At 40.5% G+C, this 21,568-nt stretch overlaps 1 protein-coding gene across 1 annotated transcript in view; it reads right to left on the bottom strand.

Moving 5' to 3' along the window:
* SYNE2 (spectrin repeat containing, nuclear envelope 2) overlaps positions 1–21,568 on the bottom strand; it is a 405,169-nt gene that overhangs the window by 110,555 nt on the left and 273,046 nt on the right. Inside the window, exons 62-66 of the mRNA XM_011978327.1 lie at positions 17,439–17,633; positions 16,762–16,836; positions 14,166–14,276; positions 8,627–8,743; positions 2,612–2,836 (exon numbers count right to left, since the gene is read on the bottom strand). Coding sequence (XP_011833717.1) covers positions 2,612–2,836; positions 8,627–8,743; positions 14,166–14,276; positions 16,762–16,836; positions 17,439–17,633 — 723 coding nt within the window. The remainder of the gene's footprint in view (positions 1–2,611; positions 2,837–8,626; positions 8,744–14,165; positions 14,277–16,761; positions 16,837–17,438; positions 17,634–21,568) is intronic.

The following is a 21,568-nucleotide window of genomic DNA, read 5'->3' as shown; positions in this document are numbered from 1 at the left end:
AAGCATAATCCTCCCTCCCTCCCTTCTTTCCTTTCTCTCTTTCTTTTTTTGACAGTGTGTTACTCTCTCGCCCAGGCTGGAATGCAGTGGTGCAATCATAGTTCACTGCAGCCTTGAATTCTTGGACTTAAGAGAAACTCGTGCCTCAGCCTCCCAGGTAGCTGGGACTACAGACACACACCACCATGCCCAGCTAGTTTTTTTTTTTATTATTCATTTTTATTATTTTGTAGAGACGAGGTATAACTATGTTGCCCCGGCTGGTCTCAAACTCCTGGCTTCAAGCAACCCACCTGCCATGGCCTTCCAAAGTGCTGGGATTACAGGCATGAGCCACCACGCCTGGTCCATAATCTTGACTGAACTGTTTGCTCCTGTCCTTTGGCCATTTTTCCACTGGAATTTTGTGTTTTTACAGACCACTTTCAGGTTTTTATATGTTTCAATAATAACTTTATTGTGTCGTTTTATATAAAAGAGCCAAAGATGCCCTTGTATGTTGGCCCCACATGGTTTTTCTTCAAAGTACGTCAGAAGCAGTAAGTTCAAAATAGCGCCAGCACCAGACTCAAATTTTTACACTTTTGACGGCTTTAAATGCAGCCCAAATAAGTGTCTTTTAATCCATTTAGAGCCTGTCTGCTTTGTATACTGCTGGAAACTGCACCCAACATCTGCCAGCCATGGACAAGACTAACCCTGGGCTATACAACATTCCCAAGCCTCTGCTGCCCTTTGGTGCTTTCTGACCCAGAGACTCTCCACTGTGCTGAGACATTGCTAGACACATAAGTTCCCTCTCTGTTTCTCCTCTCCCCAGGGAGTTCCCTTGCCTTCCCCCGCCTCTGTGTGGTGGTCCGACCCCAGTCTATGTCTTCACCTCTGGAAGGTCTCCTGCAGTAAAGAGCTTCCCTGTCCCTCACGATCCTAATCCTGCCAAAATGCTGCCCAAATAAAGCTTGGTGGGGGCTACGGCCACCTGGTAGTCACGTCTTTTCCTTGAGCAGCCTGGAAATCCTTGAACTCACTACAAGTGGCAATGAAGATGGGATTCTGGTGACAATCAAGCAGTTGGCATAGGGTCTACCCAGTCAGTAGATAATCAGCTGGCAAATCAATCCTGAATGGCCTTAAGTGGGTGGGACTCAAAATCTGGACTGCCTCGAGTTGAGCTTAGCATAGCATTGCTCTGGGCTATATGACGCTCTATGGCATTCACAAGCTCCCCTGGGCCTCATCAGCCAGGCCAAGCGGCAGTGCCAGTATCTGAGTGAACCTATCCTTTTAGAACTGGCTTTTGGGCTGGGAATGATAGCTCACACCTGTAATCCAGCACTTTGGGTGGATCACTTGAGCCCAGGAGTTCGAGACCAGACTGGGCAATATAGTGAGACCTCTCATCTCTACAAAAAACCACAAAAAGCAGCCGGGTGTGGTGGTGCAGGGCTGTGGTCCCCGCTACCTGGGAGGCTGAGGTGGGAGGATCACCTGAGCCCAGGAAGTCGAGGCTGCAATGAGCTATGATTGCTCCACTGCACTCCAGCTTGGGCGACAGGGTGAGACCCTGAAAAAAAAAAAAGAACTGACTTTGGAGATCAGAGGTGCTGAGCTGCACAGAGAAGGAGGCTGGCCTGTCTGTCTGGGGATGTTGTAAGATTGTGGGCTTACATAGAAGGGGAGAATGCACACCTGTGGATCAAAGGCAGGCTACCCACAACAACATAACAGGCTACAGCAGAAAACACTCCCTGTGGCAGGGCTAGTGATATGGGTACTCTGAGACAAGAGGATGTCTTCATCCCTGGTAGACAAGCCCATATGGCAGAGACAAGGCTGGTTCCCTAAGTGCAGCTGGGAGACAGGTCTTTGCAAGCAGCTCGCATGCCCCTGCTCTTGTGACACTCGATTATGCTGTTGCAATGTCATCATTCTAGCCTCTCCCTGGAGGGATTAGAAACCCCAACCTTTGGGCTGAGACAGCAAGCTTTACTCAGAGTGACTGGCGGCAAGGAAGTTTATATCCCTGCCCCTCCCAAGCAAAACCCAGGGCATTCCTAGTAAAATGGCCGCAAAGATTGCAAATCAAAACTTTTGGTTTCATTTCTGATGAATGAATATTCTAATTACTTATTAAAATCAATAAAATAATAGCATTTACTGAGTACTTGTTATATACTTTATATACCTTATTTAATCCTGACAAAAATTCTATGAGATAACTTTATATCCTATGACACTGTTTTAAATACCTTATTTAAATCCTATGACACTACTTTAAATACCTTATTTAATCCTGACAAAAATCCTATGAGATAACCTACTATATAAGGAAAATGAGGCTGAGAAGTTCACTTCTCGAAATTCACAGTTAATGTGACAGAGCTGGATCAGACTCTAGATTCTGAACTCTAACCCACTACTGTCCCCTCAAATAAGATGTTTCCATAAAGCATTTCAAAGAATTACCCTGAGAACTAAAAGTTGAGGCCAAGATAAATGCAAGGGTCAGAGTAACAGAAAGAAAAACAGTGTCGCTTTAAGAGAAATTCACCCAATCTTGGCAGATGATTGGTGGAGAGGCAAACCATGAACTCTGACTTCTCAGTCTTACCTGGCACCCTACCAGCTGCTGTTCCACCACCTGCTGCATGTCTGCGTTTAATGTTTCCGGCTCAAATGCCACGTTGGCTTGTTGCAGCCACAGCTCCAGCTCAGCCACCTGGGTCTTGCAGGCATGCAGGACTTCTGCGGGCTCCGGCCTAGTTTTCTCCACCCTGGGCTCCAAACCTCCTTGCGCGTCAGAAGAGTCCAGAGCCTCGATAGGAGGTGTGGTGCCCTAAGAGAAATCCAAAGATAAGCCAGGGAGTCCAAAGTTTTCAGAATTGGGCCTATGAAGACCTGGGAGCCTGCAACATTTCCCCAGTTAAAAGAAATAAAATCAGGACAGAAGAAGGAAGAAAGAAAAGAAAAATGCACCTCCACACGCATAGCAACAATCACGTGACCTGGTGCCACAGGTTTCCAAGCAGCCGATCTGCGAGTACACAGGTACAGTATTCCCGGGCACAGAGGACGCAAACAGGCTCACAGTTCACTACCCGGTGAGCCCCAGGAGACAGGTGAGAATGTGAGTGACAGGGGGTGTGTGTGTCTGAAACATTTAAGGGAATTGGCCAGTGTTTAGCATTACGTGACACATGATTAAGCAATGCTTACATTGCTGCACACTCTATTCAAACAGAAAAACAAAACAAAACAGAACACGATCTTTACATCCCAGCAGGGATACAATAAAATATACCACATAATTTTAACTTAACATCTTCTCAAATAGTTAGATTATAAAAATTTTAGCTTAACTTTTCCCTAATAAAAACAACTTGAGTCAAGTAATGAACTTCAGTAGAGTAACCTGGTAACTGTTTTCCTATTCCTCAGAGGGAATCCCCACAATACTTTCCCCTTCTGCATACTCAAATATGACTGAGTTAAGGACTAGATGCTCATAGTATAAAGAAAGTGTGGTGTGTTCTTTTTACATTGAAATAACTGGGCTGTTTATCAACTCAATAGAAAATTGTCTCCCAGATACCAAATGAAAGTATTCCAGTAATTATATATTAGGTATGTTCAACCTGGAGGCAAAAGACAATTTGATACAGAGATGTATTTACCTCCCACTGTATTATCTATCCTTCCCCAGAATATGGAAAGAGTAACATTGACACTTCTAGAGAAATTCCTTTAGGAATAAGGATTTGTGTTTTGCTGTGTAAACTTTTTGGTCTCAATAAATATTTTATTGATTATGATAAGATATTATGTTTTCTATAACATTATATGTTAGCATGTTAACATGTTAATAAAATGAAATTCTGGCCAAGTGATGACCTTTGAATGGGAGTTGATTGCAAATGTATACCCTAACTCAAATGCACATTCCCCAATGTTTATGGAATTTTGTTTAGACATAGAACTTTCAGTGTAAAAGAGTGAACAAAATTGGTAGGTGGTGACAAACACGTGCCGGGCATGAGAATCCTGTTCCTTTTCATGCACACTGATGAGTATTACGAAAGCTGGTCTGGCACAAGTGTCTCTGGGTTGTACTTTTTACCTTGCACCATCTATTATCTTCACATACATTTGCTGTTTTCTGCCAAAATGCCATTTCTTCCCTGCCTTCATTAATCTATTATTATAATTTTCTTCAAGAATCACCTTCTCAAGGAAACTTTTCCTTGCATTGTACTTTTTCTGAACTTCATATATAGTCAGGTCTGTGCTTGGATTCACCTGTTTTAATTTTCTTTTTTTTAATCCTGACTTTTTTTTCCCCCTCTTGAGACAGAGTCTCCCTCTGTCACCTAGGCTGGAGTGCAGTGGCATGTTCTCGGCTCACTGCAACCTCCGCCTCCCAAGTTCAAGTGATTCTCCTGTCTTGGCCTCCCAAGGAACTGGGATTACGAGAACACACCACCATACCTGGCTAATTTTGTACTTTTAGTAGAGGCAGGGTTTTGTCATGTTGGCCAGGCTGGTCTTGAACTCCTGGCCTCAAGTGATCCACCTGCCTAGACCTCCCAAAGTGCTGGGATTACAGGCATAAGCCACAGTGCCTGGCCCTGATTTTTTTTTTTTTTTAAAGCAACAGTTGTGTGATTTTGCTTCCAGACATCATTTTCTAGTCATCTGATTAATTCCCTTCTAGTTTTCAGATATTGCTATAGACAAAGATTTTGGGATCCCCTTTCCTTTTTCTGCCACTTGAGAAAACAATCTTTTAATATTAATTAATCTAAGACAATCTATTAATATTAATTAATCTGTAATCATAGATTTACCACCTGCCTTTATTATTTATTCAAAAATTTTATTTGAGCACCTGTTATATGCCACACACCTTTTTTTTTTTTTTTTTTTTTTTGACATGGGGTCTTGCCATGTTGCCCAAGCGGGTCTCTAACTTCTGGGCTCAGGTGATCCTCCGGCTGTGGCCTCTCAAAGTGCTGGGATTACAGACATTAGTCACCAAACCCGGCCCTCCACACGCTTTTTTTAATGACACTATTGAGTTTCTCTGCTTTCTCATGAACTCACCAAATTAATGAGGAAATAAGGAAGCTGCATGACTAATCTGGGTTTTATTTTTTAGTTATCTGAACCTGAAAAGAATCCAAAGGGGAAGAGAAGAAAAAAAGAATATTTTCAACCATAGAGCTTCAAGAGCTGAGGGTGGCCTAAGGAACCCACTAGAGATCAGTTCACTCACCTCTTTTTAAAGTCTAAGAAACCCAAGTGCACAGAACGTTTAATCAGCCCACATGCCTCCCTTTTTACCATGTTGCTTCTGAGAAGCACCCAAGTTACTTACCCAAGGTCACACAGTTCTGTGATCTTTTAATTCAGAGTTCCCTGGTTTTTTACACAGTAGCACCCCTGTAAAATACCTTCTCTATATGATAGCCCCAAATTCTAAAAGCAAAACTTATTTAAATGGATGTTTTATCATTGTACACCTTCTAGGGGGGAGCTAAAAAGTATTACTACAAGTATTTCTTACTAAATATGTCATCTCTAAAGCATAACTGCAAATTAATAATAGCTAGCCTTTATTGGGCTCTTAACACAAGCAGGCACTGGGTTAAGCATGATACACAGACCACCACCTTATTTCAAAACTAAAACCTATTATTACTTCTAGTGTACAGATGAGGAAACTGGGCTTAGGGAAGCTATTTAAACTGCCTCCTAGTTGTATGGTCACACAACTAGTAAATAGAATCAAAAGCAATCCCTGCTTTCACTACACTTTGGAATCTACAATTCCACATTCTTGACATAATTTCACCAACCTTTTAGTATCCAAGTTAACTTTTCAGTTGGTGAATCACATTGCTTCATTTCTGCATCAACACATCACTGATCTAAATAATCAGTGAAGTAATCAGTTAAAATAAAAAAAACTGCAGTTAAAATGCATGTTGATTTTCTGGCTATTGCCACATTTCATGCCAAAATAGCAAACCTTTACATTTTCTCCTTAATATTTCAGTCAATTCTACAAATACCTGCATATCTCCCCCACTGCTTATGAAATGTAAAACTGAGTACCTAAAGTACAATACCTAACTGCACGTGAATAAATGCAAAGCATGCCCCTGGAATGCCATGGTGGCGGTTTACTCTGAGGTCATGCCTAGCTTGATTTCACATTTTTCTGTACTAAATATTTATCCTTGGTTGTAATACGGGTCAAGAATGACTCACAATTTTACTAAAAATTATGTAATTACCATTCGGTCCATACACTTAACCCCTGAAACCAAAGGTTTGTTGAGGCTGATAGAAGGCTGATGACATTGGCTGCCTGGTCTCTGCAGAGTCCCCACTTTCCCTCTCTTCAGTGATGTGCTGTGCCGATGAGACAGAAATGACTAAAAGGCAGGAAGACAGTCACCAAGAGGTATGCAACTTGGAGCCAGTAAAGGAGTCCCTGAATAATCAGAAGTGGACAAATTCCTCCTGTAGTAAAGGGTAACATCTATTTTTCCTGCCCCAAGAATTCCTCCCCAGCGAAAGTTCTGAGTTAAGAAGAAAATACAAATACACACATACATAAATTAGTTTAAAAGAGAGTCACTGGAGCCTAATAGTTCAAAGCTCAGGTTCTAAACTCAGAGTCAGAAAGATCTGGGTTTGAATCCTAGCTTTGCCACTTACTAGCTAAATGACCTTGGGCATCTTACTTCTCTGAGCCTCAGTTTCTCTATCTGTAAAGTGGGGTAACAGTAATATTTATCTCATAGAGCTGTTGTTAATGATTAAAAGAGACGATATATGTAAAATCCCAGTACCTGGCCCATATTAAATGTTCAGTAAGTATTTTGTTAACCTCCTTTTTCTTCCTCCTTCTCTTTATTGTCATCATTATCTAGTATCCACATGGTCAGGGAAAAGACCCTAGACATCATCCACACCAGCAGAAAGAATATTAAGCAGAATGGCTACTGTAGCTAAAACACCATTGAAGCTACATCTGATTTTTAATTAGGTGTCAAAAATAACATTATGGTGGGAAGATGATTTGAGACCAGGAGTTCGAGACCAGCCTGGGCAACACGGCAGAACTGTGTGTCTGAAAAAAATACAAAAATTAGCCAGGCGTGATGGTGTGTACCTGTGGTCCTAGCCACCCGGAAGGCTAAGGTGGGAGGATCACCTGAGCCCAGGAGGTTGAGGCTCCAGTGAGCCATGATTGTGGTCACTATACTCCAGCCTGGATGAAGAGTGAGACCATGTCTCAAAAACAAAACAAAACCCAGATTAATTCTGAACAGCAAAAAAACCTACTGACCAGGTCAGCAACTTTCTTAGCATTGCCACTGGGTGTAAACCTCTCACATTTGTCCACCTTCCTAGACATATATTGTTAAGAGAGACAGAGAATGAAACGGAGGAGGGAAAGAAAGAAGAGAAAGGAGTAACAATTTGAGAACTAAGAGATATTTTTGAAGACTAGACAAAAGATTGGGAGAAAAAAACATAAATACAACTCGGTATAAAAGAAGAGATGCAATAATTAAACAATAAAAACAGCAAAAACATGCCAATATCTTTTACAGGAGCTATTTGGTGAGACCCATGGAGCTTTAGGTCCAGCTAAACACCAAAATTAACTTGAGAAATAGTACCCATCCCCCCACACCCCACTGTAAGACGTTCTTGAGAACCACTGAGGTACAAGATTCCAAATTAGGAAGCCAGATTAGAATATTCTGGGTTTGATTCCTTATTCCCCCATTCACTAGCCATATATATATATATATATAATATAAATAAATAAATAAATAAATAAATAAATAAATAAATAAATATATTTTTTAAAGACAGAGTCTTGCTCAATCGCCCAGGCAGGCTGGAGTACAGTGGCGCAATCTTGGCTCACTGTAACCTCCTCCTCCCAGATTCAAGCGATTCTCATGCCTCAGCCTCTTGAGTAGTTGGGATTACAGGCACGTGCCACCACGCCCGGCTAATTTTTTTATTTTTAGTAGCGACGGGGTTTCACCATGTTGGTCAGGCTGGTCTCAAACTCCTGACCTCAGGCGATTCGCCCGCCTCGGCCTCCCAAAGTGCTGGGATTACAGGCTTGAGCCACCACGCCTGGCCCACTAGCTATATTTTTATTCCCTGAATTTTGATTTCTTAATTTGTAAACATACGGTAGGGATGAACCTACCTTATACAGTCTGAGGGTTAAACGGATGACTATAAATGCCTTTTATGTAACAGGCTATTAATCAATACCTTCTCTACTTTCTTTGCCCCCATAAGTTCTACCTACAGATTAAAGAAGTAGTCATCAACGGAAAGACTATTTTATGTTCACAAATGGTAAATTAGTGAAAAACGTCTAATTCTCTATGCCATGTCTATTTTCTTTGTAAATATCTGATGACAAGTCTTCCAGTTCTACAGCTTGATAGCACATACCTTCATATGTTAAAGTTCACAAGGAACACTTGGCTTGATGTACAAGGTATTGCAGGACACAGAACACTGGTCATCTCTAGGTGCTAGTCCAGCTATCTGAGCAGCTTACTTATTACCAACCAGGACTTACCTCTTCTGTTTGGTTGGGCTTTAGGGAACGTTCTGGGCCTTGCTCAGTATTTAGTGAGTCTGGTGTGAGGATCTGTGCCATGGAATTATCACAGATGCTTATTTTCCCATATGCTTCCTGTAAAGAAAAGAATCAGAGCTCCAGAAAAGGTCCTGCCCTGGTGCCACATGAGTTCTTCCTTCTGTGCCTGCTCATTTAACAAACTACTTGCTTGCAAAAAAAGTCAGGTACAATTAGAAAAAAGTTTGTTCATTAGAGAAAAAATCAGCTTCCCCAAGACTGTCTTTATTTGAAAGACTTACATTCTCCAAACTTCTCTTCTTAATGAGCACATAAAGAATCTAGAGAATTAGGTACTTAAGTAGATTTTTCCAGAAGTATGCTTTGTCTCGTTGAATAATTTTTTAAAAGTATGTCCTTATGAAAATTTAAATTACATGGCCAGGTGTGATGTCTCACACCTACAATCCCAGCACTTTGGAAGGCCAAGGCAGGAGAATTGCTTGTGCTCAGGAGTTTGAGACCAGCCTGAGCAACACGGTAAGATCCTGTCTCTACCGAAATAAACAAACAAACAAACAAACAAACACTTAATTATATGATAAAGGTCACATTTCAAATAGTGGGGAAAAGGTGAATTTATTCCATTTAGGAACAACTACGAAGGCATTTGATGAAAAATATAAGTAGAATTATTGTATTACTCCTAACAATAAATTCTAGTTATGAAAAATATAACTAGAATCCTTGTATTACCCCAACAATAAATTCTCATTGTATTCTCCAAGTTATACCATAAAAATTCTAGGTGTGGGGAAACATGACAAGAAAGGAAAATAATATTAGTATTGACTACATAAAAAAAAATAATATGCACCACAAAAGATACCATAATCTAAGTTAAAGAGAAATAACAAACTGGGATAACTATTATACATAGTATTAATATTCTTTTTTTCTTTTTTGTTTTTTGAGATGGAGTCTCGCTCTGTCGCCCAGGCTGGAATGCAGTGGCTTTATCTCGGCTTTATGCAAGCTCCGCCTCCCGGGTTCACACCATTCTCCTACCTCGGCCTCCCGAGTAGCTGGGACTACAGGTGCCCGCCACCACACCCGGCTAATTTTTTGTATTTTTAGTAGAGACGGGGTTTCACCATGTTAGCCAGGATGGTCTCGATCTCCTAACCTCGTGATCCGCCCACCTCAGCCTCCCAAAGTGCTGGGATTACAGGCGTAAGCCACTGCGCCTGGCCAATATTCTTAATATATTAATTACTCTTATAAATAATAAGGAAAACATCAACCCTTACATAGAAAAACAGTCAAATGGTAGGAACAAGCAAGTCGCAAAAGAAGAGTTACAAAAGCCAATAGGCATCTAAAGACGTATTCAATATTCTTAGAGCATAAATTAATTTAAACCATTGGCTAAGTTTGGCTAAGACTGACAATATCAAAAATCAGCTTAGGAGCCAGGAAATGCAATTCCATGTATACCTAGCAGAAACAGAATTGGTACAGCCTTTCTTTTTTTCTTTTTTCTTTTTTTTTTTGAGACAGGTCCTCACTTTGTCATCCAGGTTGCGGTGTAGTGGCGCAATCTTAGCTCACTGCAGCCTTCATCTCCCAGGCTCAAGTGACCCTCCCGCCTCAGTCTCTGGGACTATAGGCACCCGCCACTGCGCCTGGCTAATTTTTATATTTTTTTTACAAAGACAGGGTTTCACTATGTTGCCCAGGCTGGTCTTGAAGTCCTGAGCTCAAGCTGTCCACCCACCACAGCCTCCCAAGGTGCTAGGATTACAGGCATGAGACACTGTGCCTAGCTTGGTATAAACTTTCTAGAAGGCAGTTTGAAAATGTGTGTCACATTTTAAATGGATATATACTCTGATTCAGCAAGCCTTCTTTTAAGGTTAACCAAAGTTAAGCAATGGGAAAATGACATGTACACAAAGAATTAACACAACGTGGGAGAAAGCATGTGGATATTATAATCAACCAACCTTGACTGCTCTACCTGCAAGTTGTGTGATCTCGGACAAATTAACCTGAACTCTCTGAACCTCAGTTACTTCACCTTTAAAATGGGAATAAAAACTATCTCACCCACGCTTGCAATTTAGTCACATATACATGGCATTTAGCATTTCCTAACAAAACATTAGTGTCTTTTCAGCTTCTTCTACTGAAAACAGTAACTGTTATCAGAAAGGTATAAACCAAGAACTAAAGGTAGAGATTAGATAAAATCAGAAAGGTAGGTAGGGATCAGGAAAATCTGGAATGCCAGGATAAGTTTGCATTTTCTTCAGTAGATAATCAGACTCCATGAAGAATTTAAAGCTGAGGTTTAGCATGATTGGTTTTAGGAAAAGTCATCAGTATTTTATAAGATGTATTAGGAAAAACAATTGGAAATTGTAAACCAATTAGAGGGCTACTCCAAAAGTCCAGGGAAGTAATAAGAATTGCTTGAAATAAGACGATAGCAAAAATAATGGGAGGAGAGGTGAATGGACATCATTGGCCACTGACAGGATGTGAAAGGTGAGAGAAATGAGGCACCTAATAGAACTCCAAAGTTTATCTCTGAGAAAATAATGGCACTATCAGCAGACATTGAGAAATTAGTAAGAGGAGCAAGCTTTGAAGGAAAGTTGGTAAAATGGGTTTGAGTTGGAGAAACTCCATCCCAAAAACGTCTATCAGGAGGATAGAAACGTAGAATAGATTTATAGATTTAAGGGAAAAGCCAAGACTAGAGATTTAGTTTGGTAATCACTGGCATAGAGGTGACCACAAAGCTCTCAGAGGAAATAAAATTGCCCTGAAAGAAAACAGAGAGGCTGGGCGCAGTGGCTCACACCTGTAATCCCAGCATTTTGGGAGGCCAAGGAGGGTGGATCATCTGAGGTCAAGAGTTCAAGATCAGCCTGGCCAACATGGCAAAACTCTGTCTCTACTAAAAATAAAAAAATTAGCCAGGCATGGTGGCAGGTGCCTGTAATCCCAGCTGCTCGAGAGGCTGAAGCAGGAGAATCGCTTGAACCCAGGAGGCAGAGGTTGCAGTGAGCTGAGATCGCACCACTGCACTCCAGCCTGGGCGACACATCGAGACTCCGTCTCAAAAAAAAAGAAAACAGGGAGAAGGAAGAAGGCAGAACATTGGGGGAATGCCTAGCATCACAAACGAAAGAGAAAGAGGGGCAAGAAAAGGAGATGGAGGAGGGACTAGAGGTAGAAGGGAGAGGGAAGAACAGAATTAAGAAAGTTAAAGGAACACCACAGTTAAAGAAGGAAGAGGTGGTCAATCCCAGAGAGGTCAACAAGGATTAGGACTAATAAAAGAGCGCTAAATTGGTGCTCCAGAAATCAATGGCAGTTTAAGCACAGCCAGAGGCTGAAACAAGGTTACAAAAGGGGCCTAGGGAGTGGAGCACCAAGGAAAGACCTTCAGTAGCAAATGAAAGAGGAAGTGTAGTAATTAACATGGGAAGCAGGATCAAGAAATTCAGTTCATTAAAGTACCATACTGAGCTGAGTATAGGATATAAATGATAAGCTTCTTTCCACTCATGAAATCGTATCAGATGTATTCATAAAAATGTGCTAAGTCACAATTGAGGTTCAGAATCCTATTGGAAAACAGGGAAAGAGACAGCAATTTTCCTTGCAGGATGTCAGGAGGTTTCTTGGAGCAGGGGAAGTTGAGATGGGTCTTTGTGGACGGGAATGAAGTCTACAGCCAGGCATGGAGAAAGGGCATCCCAGGGACCAAAGCCTTCTGTGGAGCCACTGAAGATGCAGGCTGGTTCTGGAACTCTCTCTCTGTTTGAAGTAGTGGGGCCACAAGGAAGAGAACATGTTAGGGAGGGGAAGCCTGAGTACTGAGGTAGAGAAGGAAGGAACCTAGCCAGAGGCAGAGACTGACAAGGCTGGTACAGGCAGAGAATGGTGCCAACGATTAGGGAAAGAGTTGGCATGAGAGCGGGGCGGGGGTCAGCCCTGGACAGGAGGCAGGAGCGAGAGGTGTATGGATCACGAGGATGCAGAGATCTTCCGGGAGCAAAGGAAGAACGTGGTTCATAGGCTTACGATGATTTTCTAAAGTGAGGGCATTTGAGAGATTGGAAAATATTTAGAATGTCATAAGGAGTAAAAAAGACTTAGCATATCTAATTTATCTTACATACTACTTTGTTCCACACACACAAAAAAAGATTATGGAGAGACCCTCCACCCAATACTCCCCAAAGAGCGGCATGTTAATTTAAATGCTTGGGTAAAACAGTGCAGTGAAGCTTTTAGCTGCTCCTTTGAGTTATCTGTTTGGTCAGTTTGGATTTTCACATATATGGAGTTTTCTTCAAAAAAAATACTCTCCTGTTATCACTGAGTACACAATAGAAATAGAACCAAGCAGGGGCTCACTAAGGCTGTCTTTGCGTTTGTTCAAAGGTGATGTCAGAAGCTTTCAAAGATTCACGGTAGCCAAGAGAGAGAAGCAACCTAAGTGTCCATCAACTGATGAATGGAGAAAGAACGCATGGCATATATATACAACGGAGTACTATCCAGTCTTCAAAATGAAGGAGATTCCATCATTTGTGACAATATGGATAAACCTAAAGACATTATGTTAAGTGAAATAAGCCAGGCACAGAATGATAAATACCGGATGATCTCATTTACATGTGTAATCTAAAAATACGGACTGCATAGAAGCAGAGAATAGGGTGGTGGTTACCAGGGCTGTTGGGGTGGAGGGTGGGGGCTGAGAGAGGGCCTGGGGAAACGTTGGTCAAAGGATACAAAATTTTAGTTGAACAGGAGGAATAAATTCAAGAGAATCTATGTATAACTTGGCAATTATAGTTAATAATAATATATACTTAAAAGTTGCTAAGTGACTAGATTTTAGGTATTCTAATTACTGAAAATATGACAAATATGTGAGGTAAAGCATATGTTAATTAGCTTGATATAGCCATTTCCAATGTATACACATTAAAAACATGTTGTATATCATAAATATATACAATTGTTGTCAGCTAAAAAAAAAAAAAAAAAAAATTCAGCCCATTGCAGGTTCCCTCCCTAAGCATTCCTTTAAACAAGATAGTTCTTTACTACCCTTATTTTTATTCCTTGTCTGAGCTACAAATGGGCATTTTAAAGGTTTAGGCAGTGCTGACTGAAAAACAAACAAAGTAAAGGGGAAAGAGAGGAAGCAAAGTTAACATAGAAAGTCGGGCAACATGGTGAAACCCCATCTCTACTAAAAATACAAAAAATCAGCTGGGCGTGTTGACGTGTGCCTGTAATCCCAGCTACTTGGGAGGCTGAAGCAGGAGAATTGCTTGAACCTAGGAGGCAGAGGTTGCAGTGAACTGAGATCATGCCACTGCACTCCAGCCTGGGCAACAGAGCAAGACTCCGTCTCCGGGGTGTGGGGGAAAGAAAGTCATGCAAAAATAGATCTCTGCTCCCCTCTACCCTCATAACCCCTAAGTGTGGTTGATATGCCCAGCATTACCTGAACAATTGTTCCAGAGGATGAGGAAGCTCTGTCTTCTTCCATGTCCTTGTCATGCTTCCAAAGTGAAGACCAAGACTGAGGAGATGGCTCTGCCTTCTCATCTCCATTCTATCACAGTAATCGATTGGTTAGCAAAGGGAAGAGCTTCTCTTCCTGTCATAACCGGCGCCCTACTCACTCACCTCCTTTATACCAGACTCAACTTATCAGGCGGTGTAACCACAGCCCTTTATTGCAGCCCTCCCCCATTTTTTTAATCTGTATTTTTTGCTAACTATATCATGTTTACAAATGTAGCTGCTCTCCCTAAAGCCTAGAACATACTTTTAAAAGTAGGGGCTCGGCTCATATCACACAAAGGAAATCTTTAAAACTGTGCTTTTAGGAACTTAATCTGCTTTGATCGATGTAACGTTAAATGGTATCTTTGAGGCCACGTACTGTGACTCACACCCGTAATCCCAGCACTTTGGGAGGCTGAAGTGCAAGGATCACTTGAGGCCAGGAGTTGGAGGTTGCAGTGAGCACCACTACACTCTAGTCTGGGCAACAGAGTGAGATGCTGTCTCTAAATAAATATTTAAAAATACGTAACAGTTAGAAAAATTAAAATGCTGTCTTTAAAATTACAGCCTCAAGGGTATAAGAAAAAATGTTCAACATCACTAAACACCAGGGAAATGCAAATTAAAACCACAGTGAGATACTACTTTATACCTGTTAGAATGGCTTATATCAAAAAGATAAAAAAATAACAAGTGGTCATGAGGATGTGGAGAAAATAGAACCCCTGAATACTGTCGGTGGGAATGTAAATTGGTACAGTATCGAGGTTCCTCAAAAAATTAAAAATAGAACCAGCAATCCCACTACTGAGTATATATCCAAAGGAAAAAACTCAGTATGTCAAAGAAACGTCTGCACTCCCATGTTCAATGCAACATTGTTCACAACAACCAAGATACGGAATTAACCTAAGTGTCCACCAACAAAAGAACGGATAAAGAAAATGTGGTTATATATACATAGTGAAATACTATTTGGCCTTAAAAAATAAGGAAATTCTGTCATTTGCAACAACATGGGTAAATTTAGAGGATCTTCTGTTAAATGAAATAATCCAGGCACAGAAGGACACATACCACATCATCTCCCTTCTATGTGGAATGTAAAAAAAAAAAAAAAACAACAACTCATAGAAGCAGAGAATAAAACAATGGTTACCAGCGACCAGGGATTACAAAAATGTTTGTCAACGGGCATTAAAAAAAAGGGCACAGGAGGAATAAGTTCAAGGGATCTTTTGTATATCATGGTGACTGTAGTTAATATATGTTTGAAAATCACAAAGAGTGTAGATTTTAAGTGTTCTCATTATCAAAAAAAAAGGTATGTGAGGTAATGTGTATGTTAATTAGCTCAATTTAGCCATTCCACAATGCATATATACATATACTGTATCAAAACATCATACATATCATAAATATATATAATTTTTTTTTGAGACCGAGTTTTGCTCTTGTCACCCAGGCTGGAGTGCAATGGCATCATCTTGGCTCACTGCAACCTCTGCCTCCTGGGTTCAAGTGATTCTCCTGCCTCCGCCTCCCGAGTAGGGGGAACTGTAGGCGCGTGCCACCACACCCGGCAAATTTTTTTGAATATATACAATTTTTACTTGTCAATTTTTTTTTTTTTTAAATCACAGCTTGATGAACATGTACTTTTTTGTTGCTGTCAAAGACAACACTATAAACATCAGCTCAGAAGCAAATACACGTCTCAAACTAACATCGTACTGAAGTCACTCTTTCTGGTCCCTGGTCCCTCCATTATTCTCTGCCATGAAGGGGTGTAAGTTGTCTGATGGTCACAGAGCACAGTAAAGTTTAACTCTTCCTTGTCACAGTTCCACCATGTCCTAGCGACACACTCTAGGATAAGAGGTCTGTTTTGTGTGACAGTGGAGCTACTTAACCATCTATAAAATGAGCCCAAAAAGTGTCTGGTGGTTACGTGCGAGTCACAAAAACTGTAAGTTGCTTCAATTTTCTTCCTTTTGTCATAAGACCCATTGCAACTTATTTTTTTCAAGTATGAAATGGAAACTGATGTCAGAAAAGACAACTGAAAATGTCTCTTTCAACCAGTTATAATTAAGTAGTACAAATTCTTAGTTTGAGTTGCTAACACAACTCTCTGTGTCATTGGAAATGCTGTTTTAGACCAAAAGAGTAATTGAAATGTGGAAAAATACAGTTCTAAAAATGAGACCAGGAGTGCCAAACAAACAGTGTGCTCTCAAAACTTCAGAGAAAGTCCTCAGAAATCAGGTTACTACAGAGAACTTCTTCACCTTCTCCCGTATGCCAGCGAGAGTGCCTGAATTACATTCATCTCACTCTTACCTGGTGAAGTAGGTTTCCATACACTTAAACATTAATAACGTAAGAGAACTACTTCAATCATACTTTTAAAATATCAGCATTAATTTAAAAAATTCTTATGTTTCCATTCACTTTAAGATCTTTTCATTGACTTCTTTTAGAGGCCTGGCTCTAACAAACTTTAACAAGAAAATCATTTCCCTTACTTCGCTCTTCACGGAACTTTCTTCCACCTCTTCCTCGACTGCTGCCAGGTAAGACATGGAGCCTCTTCTGCTCAACTGAAAGGCACAGCACAAGAATACCTGCAGTCTGCTTGCCAGTCAACATCACCAAGATCCCTGTCCGGCTGCATTTTTTGTAGGTAATGTTTTATTCACTATATTGAAGATGCCCACCCCCACAAGGAGGCTCTGTCTCCTGCTCCATTCAGCTCCTCCAGCCGGATATCCCAAGTCAGTCAAACCTTAGGTCTTGACATTTTCATGGCCCCCTGTGGCCCCTCATCAAGCAATTAAAGAATGTGATTCATTGATGTGAATGCAGAGAAGACTTAAGCACTGGGCCCTTCTTAAGTCTGCAAAGGGCTGACTTTTCCATACGAAGATACTTCAAAGGGAGGCTAGATCGATCTGCCTGTGAAATTTTATAAGCGTGTCCTAAAGTAATTCAGGCGTTAAGAATTCTGGGTGGAGTCCAGAACAGGCACACCCTGAGGATTTATATTCACTAGTAAACAACTTCAGGTTGAGAATTTCCACTTCTAAAAATTCCTTTACTACAAGCCATAGATATAGATGCCACAGGTCATTCAGGTGGAAAACACTATCCATTAATGCTCTTGTGGAGTGTGGGGCCAGCATTAACCTCAAGTCATACCCACCTTCCACTCAGAAGCATCTCTCTCCGCCACTCCACCCTCCTCTGATGCTACAGCTGGCAGCCTATCTCTTTCTACTTCCTGTTCTTGCTTCAAATGCTGGTGAAGGTTTAGTACGGTGGCCTTCAGGTCCACCAACAGGTCTTCTTTTTTTTGGTTCAAACTCAGAATCTGTTTTTCCATATCTTCGATTTCCCCCTGTGTAGAAAGAGTGTTTGCATAGGTTTGAGAAGTCTGAGGCCTCTGCGGGCCCAGAACAGCCTGCTTCCTTTGGTACAAGGGCTGAAGATTTTTCTCTGCTGTTTGGTTTTCAAAGCCAGAAGCTAGTCTCTGGTACTGTATAGCTCCTTTCCATCCTGGCTGCATTTCCAAAGGTCCTGTGTAGGGTTTATAAGCTATAGGATGCCTCAGCCTTACCAGAAACCTTGTGAATCAAATCCCTGGGGGTTAAGCCAAAGCGTGGAAACTTGTAACATGCTCCACAGATGACTGTGGTGTGCGGCCAGGGTTGGGAGCTACTGCTCCAGTGGCTAGCTACAGGACTGAGAGAACCAGGATCCACAGGGGAGGGCCCAGGAGTCTGCACACTAACTAACACCACACAAGTGCCTTATGCATACTTCCCATTGTGTCCCAAAGCATATTAAAAATGCATGTCCCCAGGAGACATGTTCCCATGTCTTTCCAGGAAAATCTTAAGCAGACTAACATTTGGGAACCACTGAGAGAAAATGAAGATAGAAATCTCATTCTTTCATTATCATCTCTGAAGACTTCTTTGGTATTACTAAATTCATTTTTTTTAAAGCACAGTCTATTCTGCTCAATCATTTACTTTTTCTACAGTAAAATCTTCCTACTAAATGAGAATAAATAAACAAATAAAGGTACCATGTAGTATAACTTATTATAGGAATGATGGACAGATGATCCCAACCTTCATAATGTTACTTTTTTAACATTTGTATTATTGACATGTGCAAATAAAATTTCTTATACATGGCAGATATGCAGATGCCCAGTGTCTGTCTGAGATGATTATAGGATTATAGATTCTTAGATTTGGAAGAAATAGCAGGTGACAAGTACACTAACATCCTCCTCTCTAGCACCTCTGAGAGATGTCATTCAACTTGCCTGAGGTCCTGAAGTGAGTGCTGCATCAGAAGCAGTCTGCTCCTTTTTAGAAAACCTTCATGTGTTTGAAATTTGTTCCTAATATATTCCTTAAACCCCTATTCTTTCCTCCTTCTTTCTTCCTTTCTTGCTGTTGGTTCATCCACCCACCCATCCTACAGATAGTCACAGAAGCATTAATTTTCTTACAGAACAGAGAAACGTAATCTGTCTCCACCTGCAAGACAGAGTTCTAAAGGCCAGAGAAGGAAGGTGATTTGTCCAATGCTGCAGCTAGCACACAGCAGAGCATAGGCCTGGGCTTTCTCCTGGCTCTACCGCACACATTCCTATGCCAATACCCCTATTGTGTCTGAAGTCAAAATTTCTGTGATTGCTTTTGGGAAATAACAGTGGTTTGACTTAAATCTGAGTTGGCTGTATTTTGTGTTCCATTTTCAATAAACACTAAACTTTAGAGGTACACTGCCTCCCGACAAGAGCGATACTATAGCCACTAGAATAACAGAAACAGAGTAGAGGCACAGTCCTACATGGAGCAGCTGCTCTCAAGGCAGCATCTGCAGACCCCTGGCCACAGTCCATAAGGTCCAGATCATTTCCATTACACTAAAATGCTATTTGCCTTTTATACTGTGCTGACATTTGCACTGATGGCATAAAAGCAATGGTGGGGAAAACTACTGGCACCTTATATGAATCAAGGCATGCACGCCAAGTATTTTAGTTATTACCGGGTTCTTCACTTTGATGTATTTATATTAAAAAAATTTCCATTTTCCTTAAGAATGCCCTTGATAAAAATATGTGTCTTAGTTTATTTGTGCTGCCATAACAGAATATCTGTGATTGGGTAATTTATAAAGAACAGAAATTTATTTCTCACAGTTCTGGAGACTGGAAAGTCCAGGATCAAAGTACTGGGGGGTTTGGTGTCTAGTGAGGGCTGTTCTCTGTTTCCAAGATGGTGCATTGAACACTACATCTTCCTGAAGGGAGGTTTGTCATGTTCTCACATGGCACAAAGCAGAAGGGCAAAAATGGGTGAATTCCCTCCCTCAAGCCCTTTTCTGAGGGCACCTAATCCCATTCATGAGGGAGGAGCCCTCATGACTCAATCACCTCCCAATGGCCACACCTCCTGATACTGCTGTGTTGGTGATCAAGTTTCAACATGAATAAAAATGTTGGGGGGGGCAACATTTTTTGGGAGGACAAAAACATTCAAACCGCAGCACTATATATTTTCACTATTCTTTGTGAAAAAACGGAAAGTATGCATATGGCACTTCTGCTGCATATGAAGGGCCAATGGTTGAGAAAAAGCACTTATGCTACTGTTTGAGTTGTAAGCTGAACTATCATTTTTATTCACAGAATGCTATTTTTACTTGAAAAAAAAGCCACCTGATAAACTGTATTGCTTTCCTTAAATACTAAAAGATTTTTTTCTGAAGAGATAGGTGTTAATATTAACAAGTACGATTCAAAGAAATAATGACTCTTGAAATGTGTCAACATTTGGAAGATCTGCACAACTCAGTTAATCAGGATTTTCCAAGTGATTGAGTGTGATGTTATAAAATCATGCATTGTTAGAAGATCCATTCGAAGTACAAAGTAGACCAGTAAATTTTAATGTAAGAACGTATAAAGTTCATTGACATGGGTTCAGATTCCATTTACAATTAATATGTAATTTACACTTGTTGGGTTTTAGTAGAGTTTCAAAGAAAAATGTCCACAATTATTCAAAAGGACTATTAAAATATCCCTCCATCTTCCAAGTGCATGTCTTTGAGAGGCTGTATTGTCTTCGTATACTTAAAACAAAACTACATGCCTCAACAGATCAAATGCAGAAACATAAGAATCTGCCTATTAGGTGGGTGCCAAAGTAATCATGGTTTTTGTCATTACTTTCAATGGCAAAACCGGAATTACTTTTGCACTGACCTAATATTAAACCAGATATTAAAGAGATTACAAATACATAAAACAATGTCCCTCTTCTCATTACTATTTGTTTTAGAAAATATAACTACTTAAAAAAATGTTATTTCTACTCCAGCCTGGGTAACACAGTGAGACCTCATCTCTAAAAAAAAAATAAGAATAATAAAAATAGTTATTCCTATTAAAATATAGTGGGTTTATTATTGTTGCTTAAAAACTAAATGAATGTTTTTACATTTCTGAGTTTTAATTTCGTTATCAATGGATATAATTCATATAAACAAAAGCTCTTTGGGATCCCTGATTTTTTAGCATAAGGGGAAATCTAATATTTTTACAATATTGAGTCTTTATTACTGATTGGGAATTATTGATCCACCATTTAACAGCTGTGTCATCTTGTACTCTCCTGTACTTCACTGTAGATGTCAAATCACTTGCCCCAGGTCTCACAGCTGGCAAGTAGTGTCACCTTCCTTTGAGTACCATATTAATTGCTTGTCTGCATCAATTTGATGGCAAGAAAAAAAGCAGCTCTCTATTACTCCTACCATACAATCAGGTTTTTTTTTGTTGTTGTTTATGGAAGTGTTACTTCAAAAACAAAGACTGAAAAAACCTAGCAATAGGTTATCATGCAAACCATTGTTACTGAATCTACATGACACTGTTAATTCTGACATATGGCAATATGTTAGTATGGCAATACTGCTTAGAATATGGAATTCTTTATTACAATAGTATTCAGGGTCTTCATTGCTGAAGCCCAGCCTGCCCATACTGCCTGACTCTATCTCAGAAAGTCAGGTGGTCCAAATATCCTGTATGTTATATCAGGTTCTTTGGTACTAGAGCAAATTCAGATCAAAACGCATCAAGTTGAGGCCAAGGGCACTTAAAAAGCCCTCCATTAAAGGAGGAGATGTGGCAGCCCTGGCTCAGTTTCTGGGGTTAGGGCTGCCCAGGCTACAAACGGATAAGGCTTCTCTTGATTAAACATCAGGGGCTACAATTTTATCCTTTGATAATTATATAATCAT

This window comes from Mandrillus leucophaeus, unplaced genomic scaffold, assembly GCF_000951045.1.
Source record: "Mandrillus leucophaeus isolate KB7577 unplaced genomic scaffold, Mleu.le_1.0 Scaffold192, whole genome shotgun sequence".
NCBI lineage: Eukaryota > Metazoa > Chordata > Mammalia > Primates > Cercopithecidae > Mandrillus > Mandrillus leucophaeus.
The sequence above is the reverse complement of the archived record's forward strand: the minus strand, read 5'-3'. Positions and strand labels throughout refer to the sequence as shown.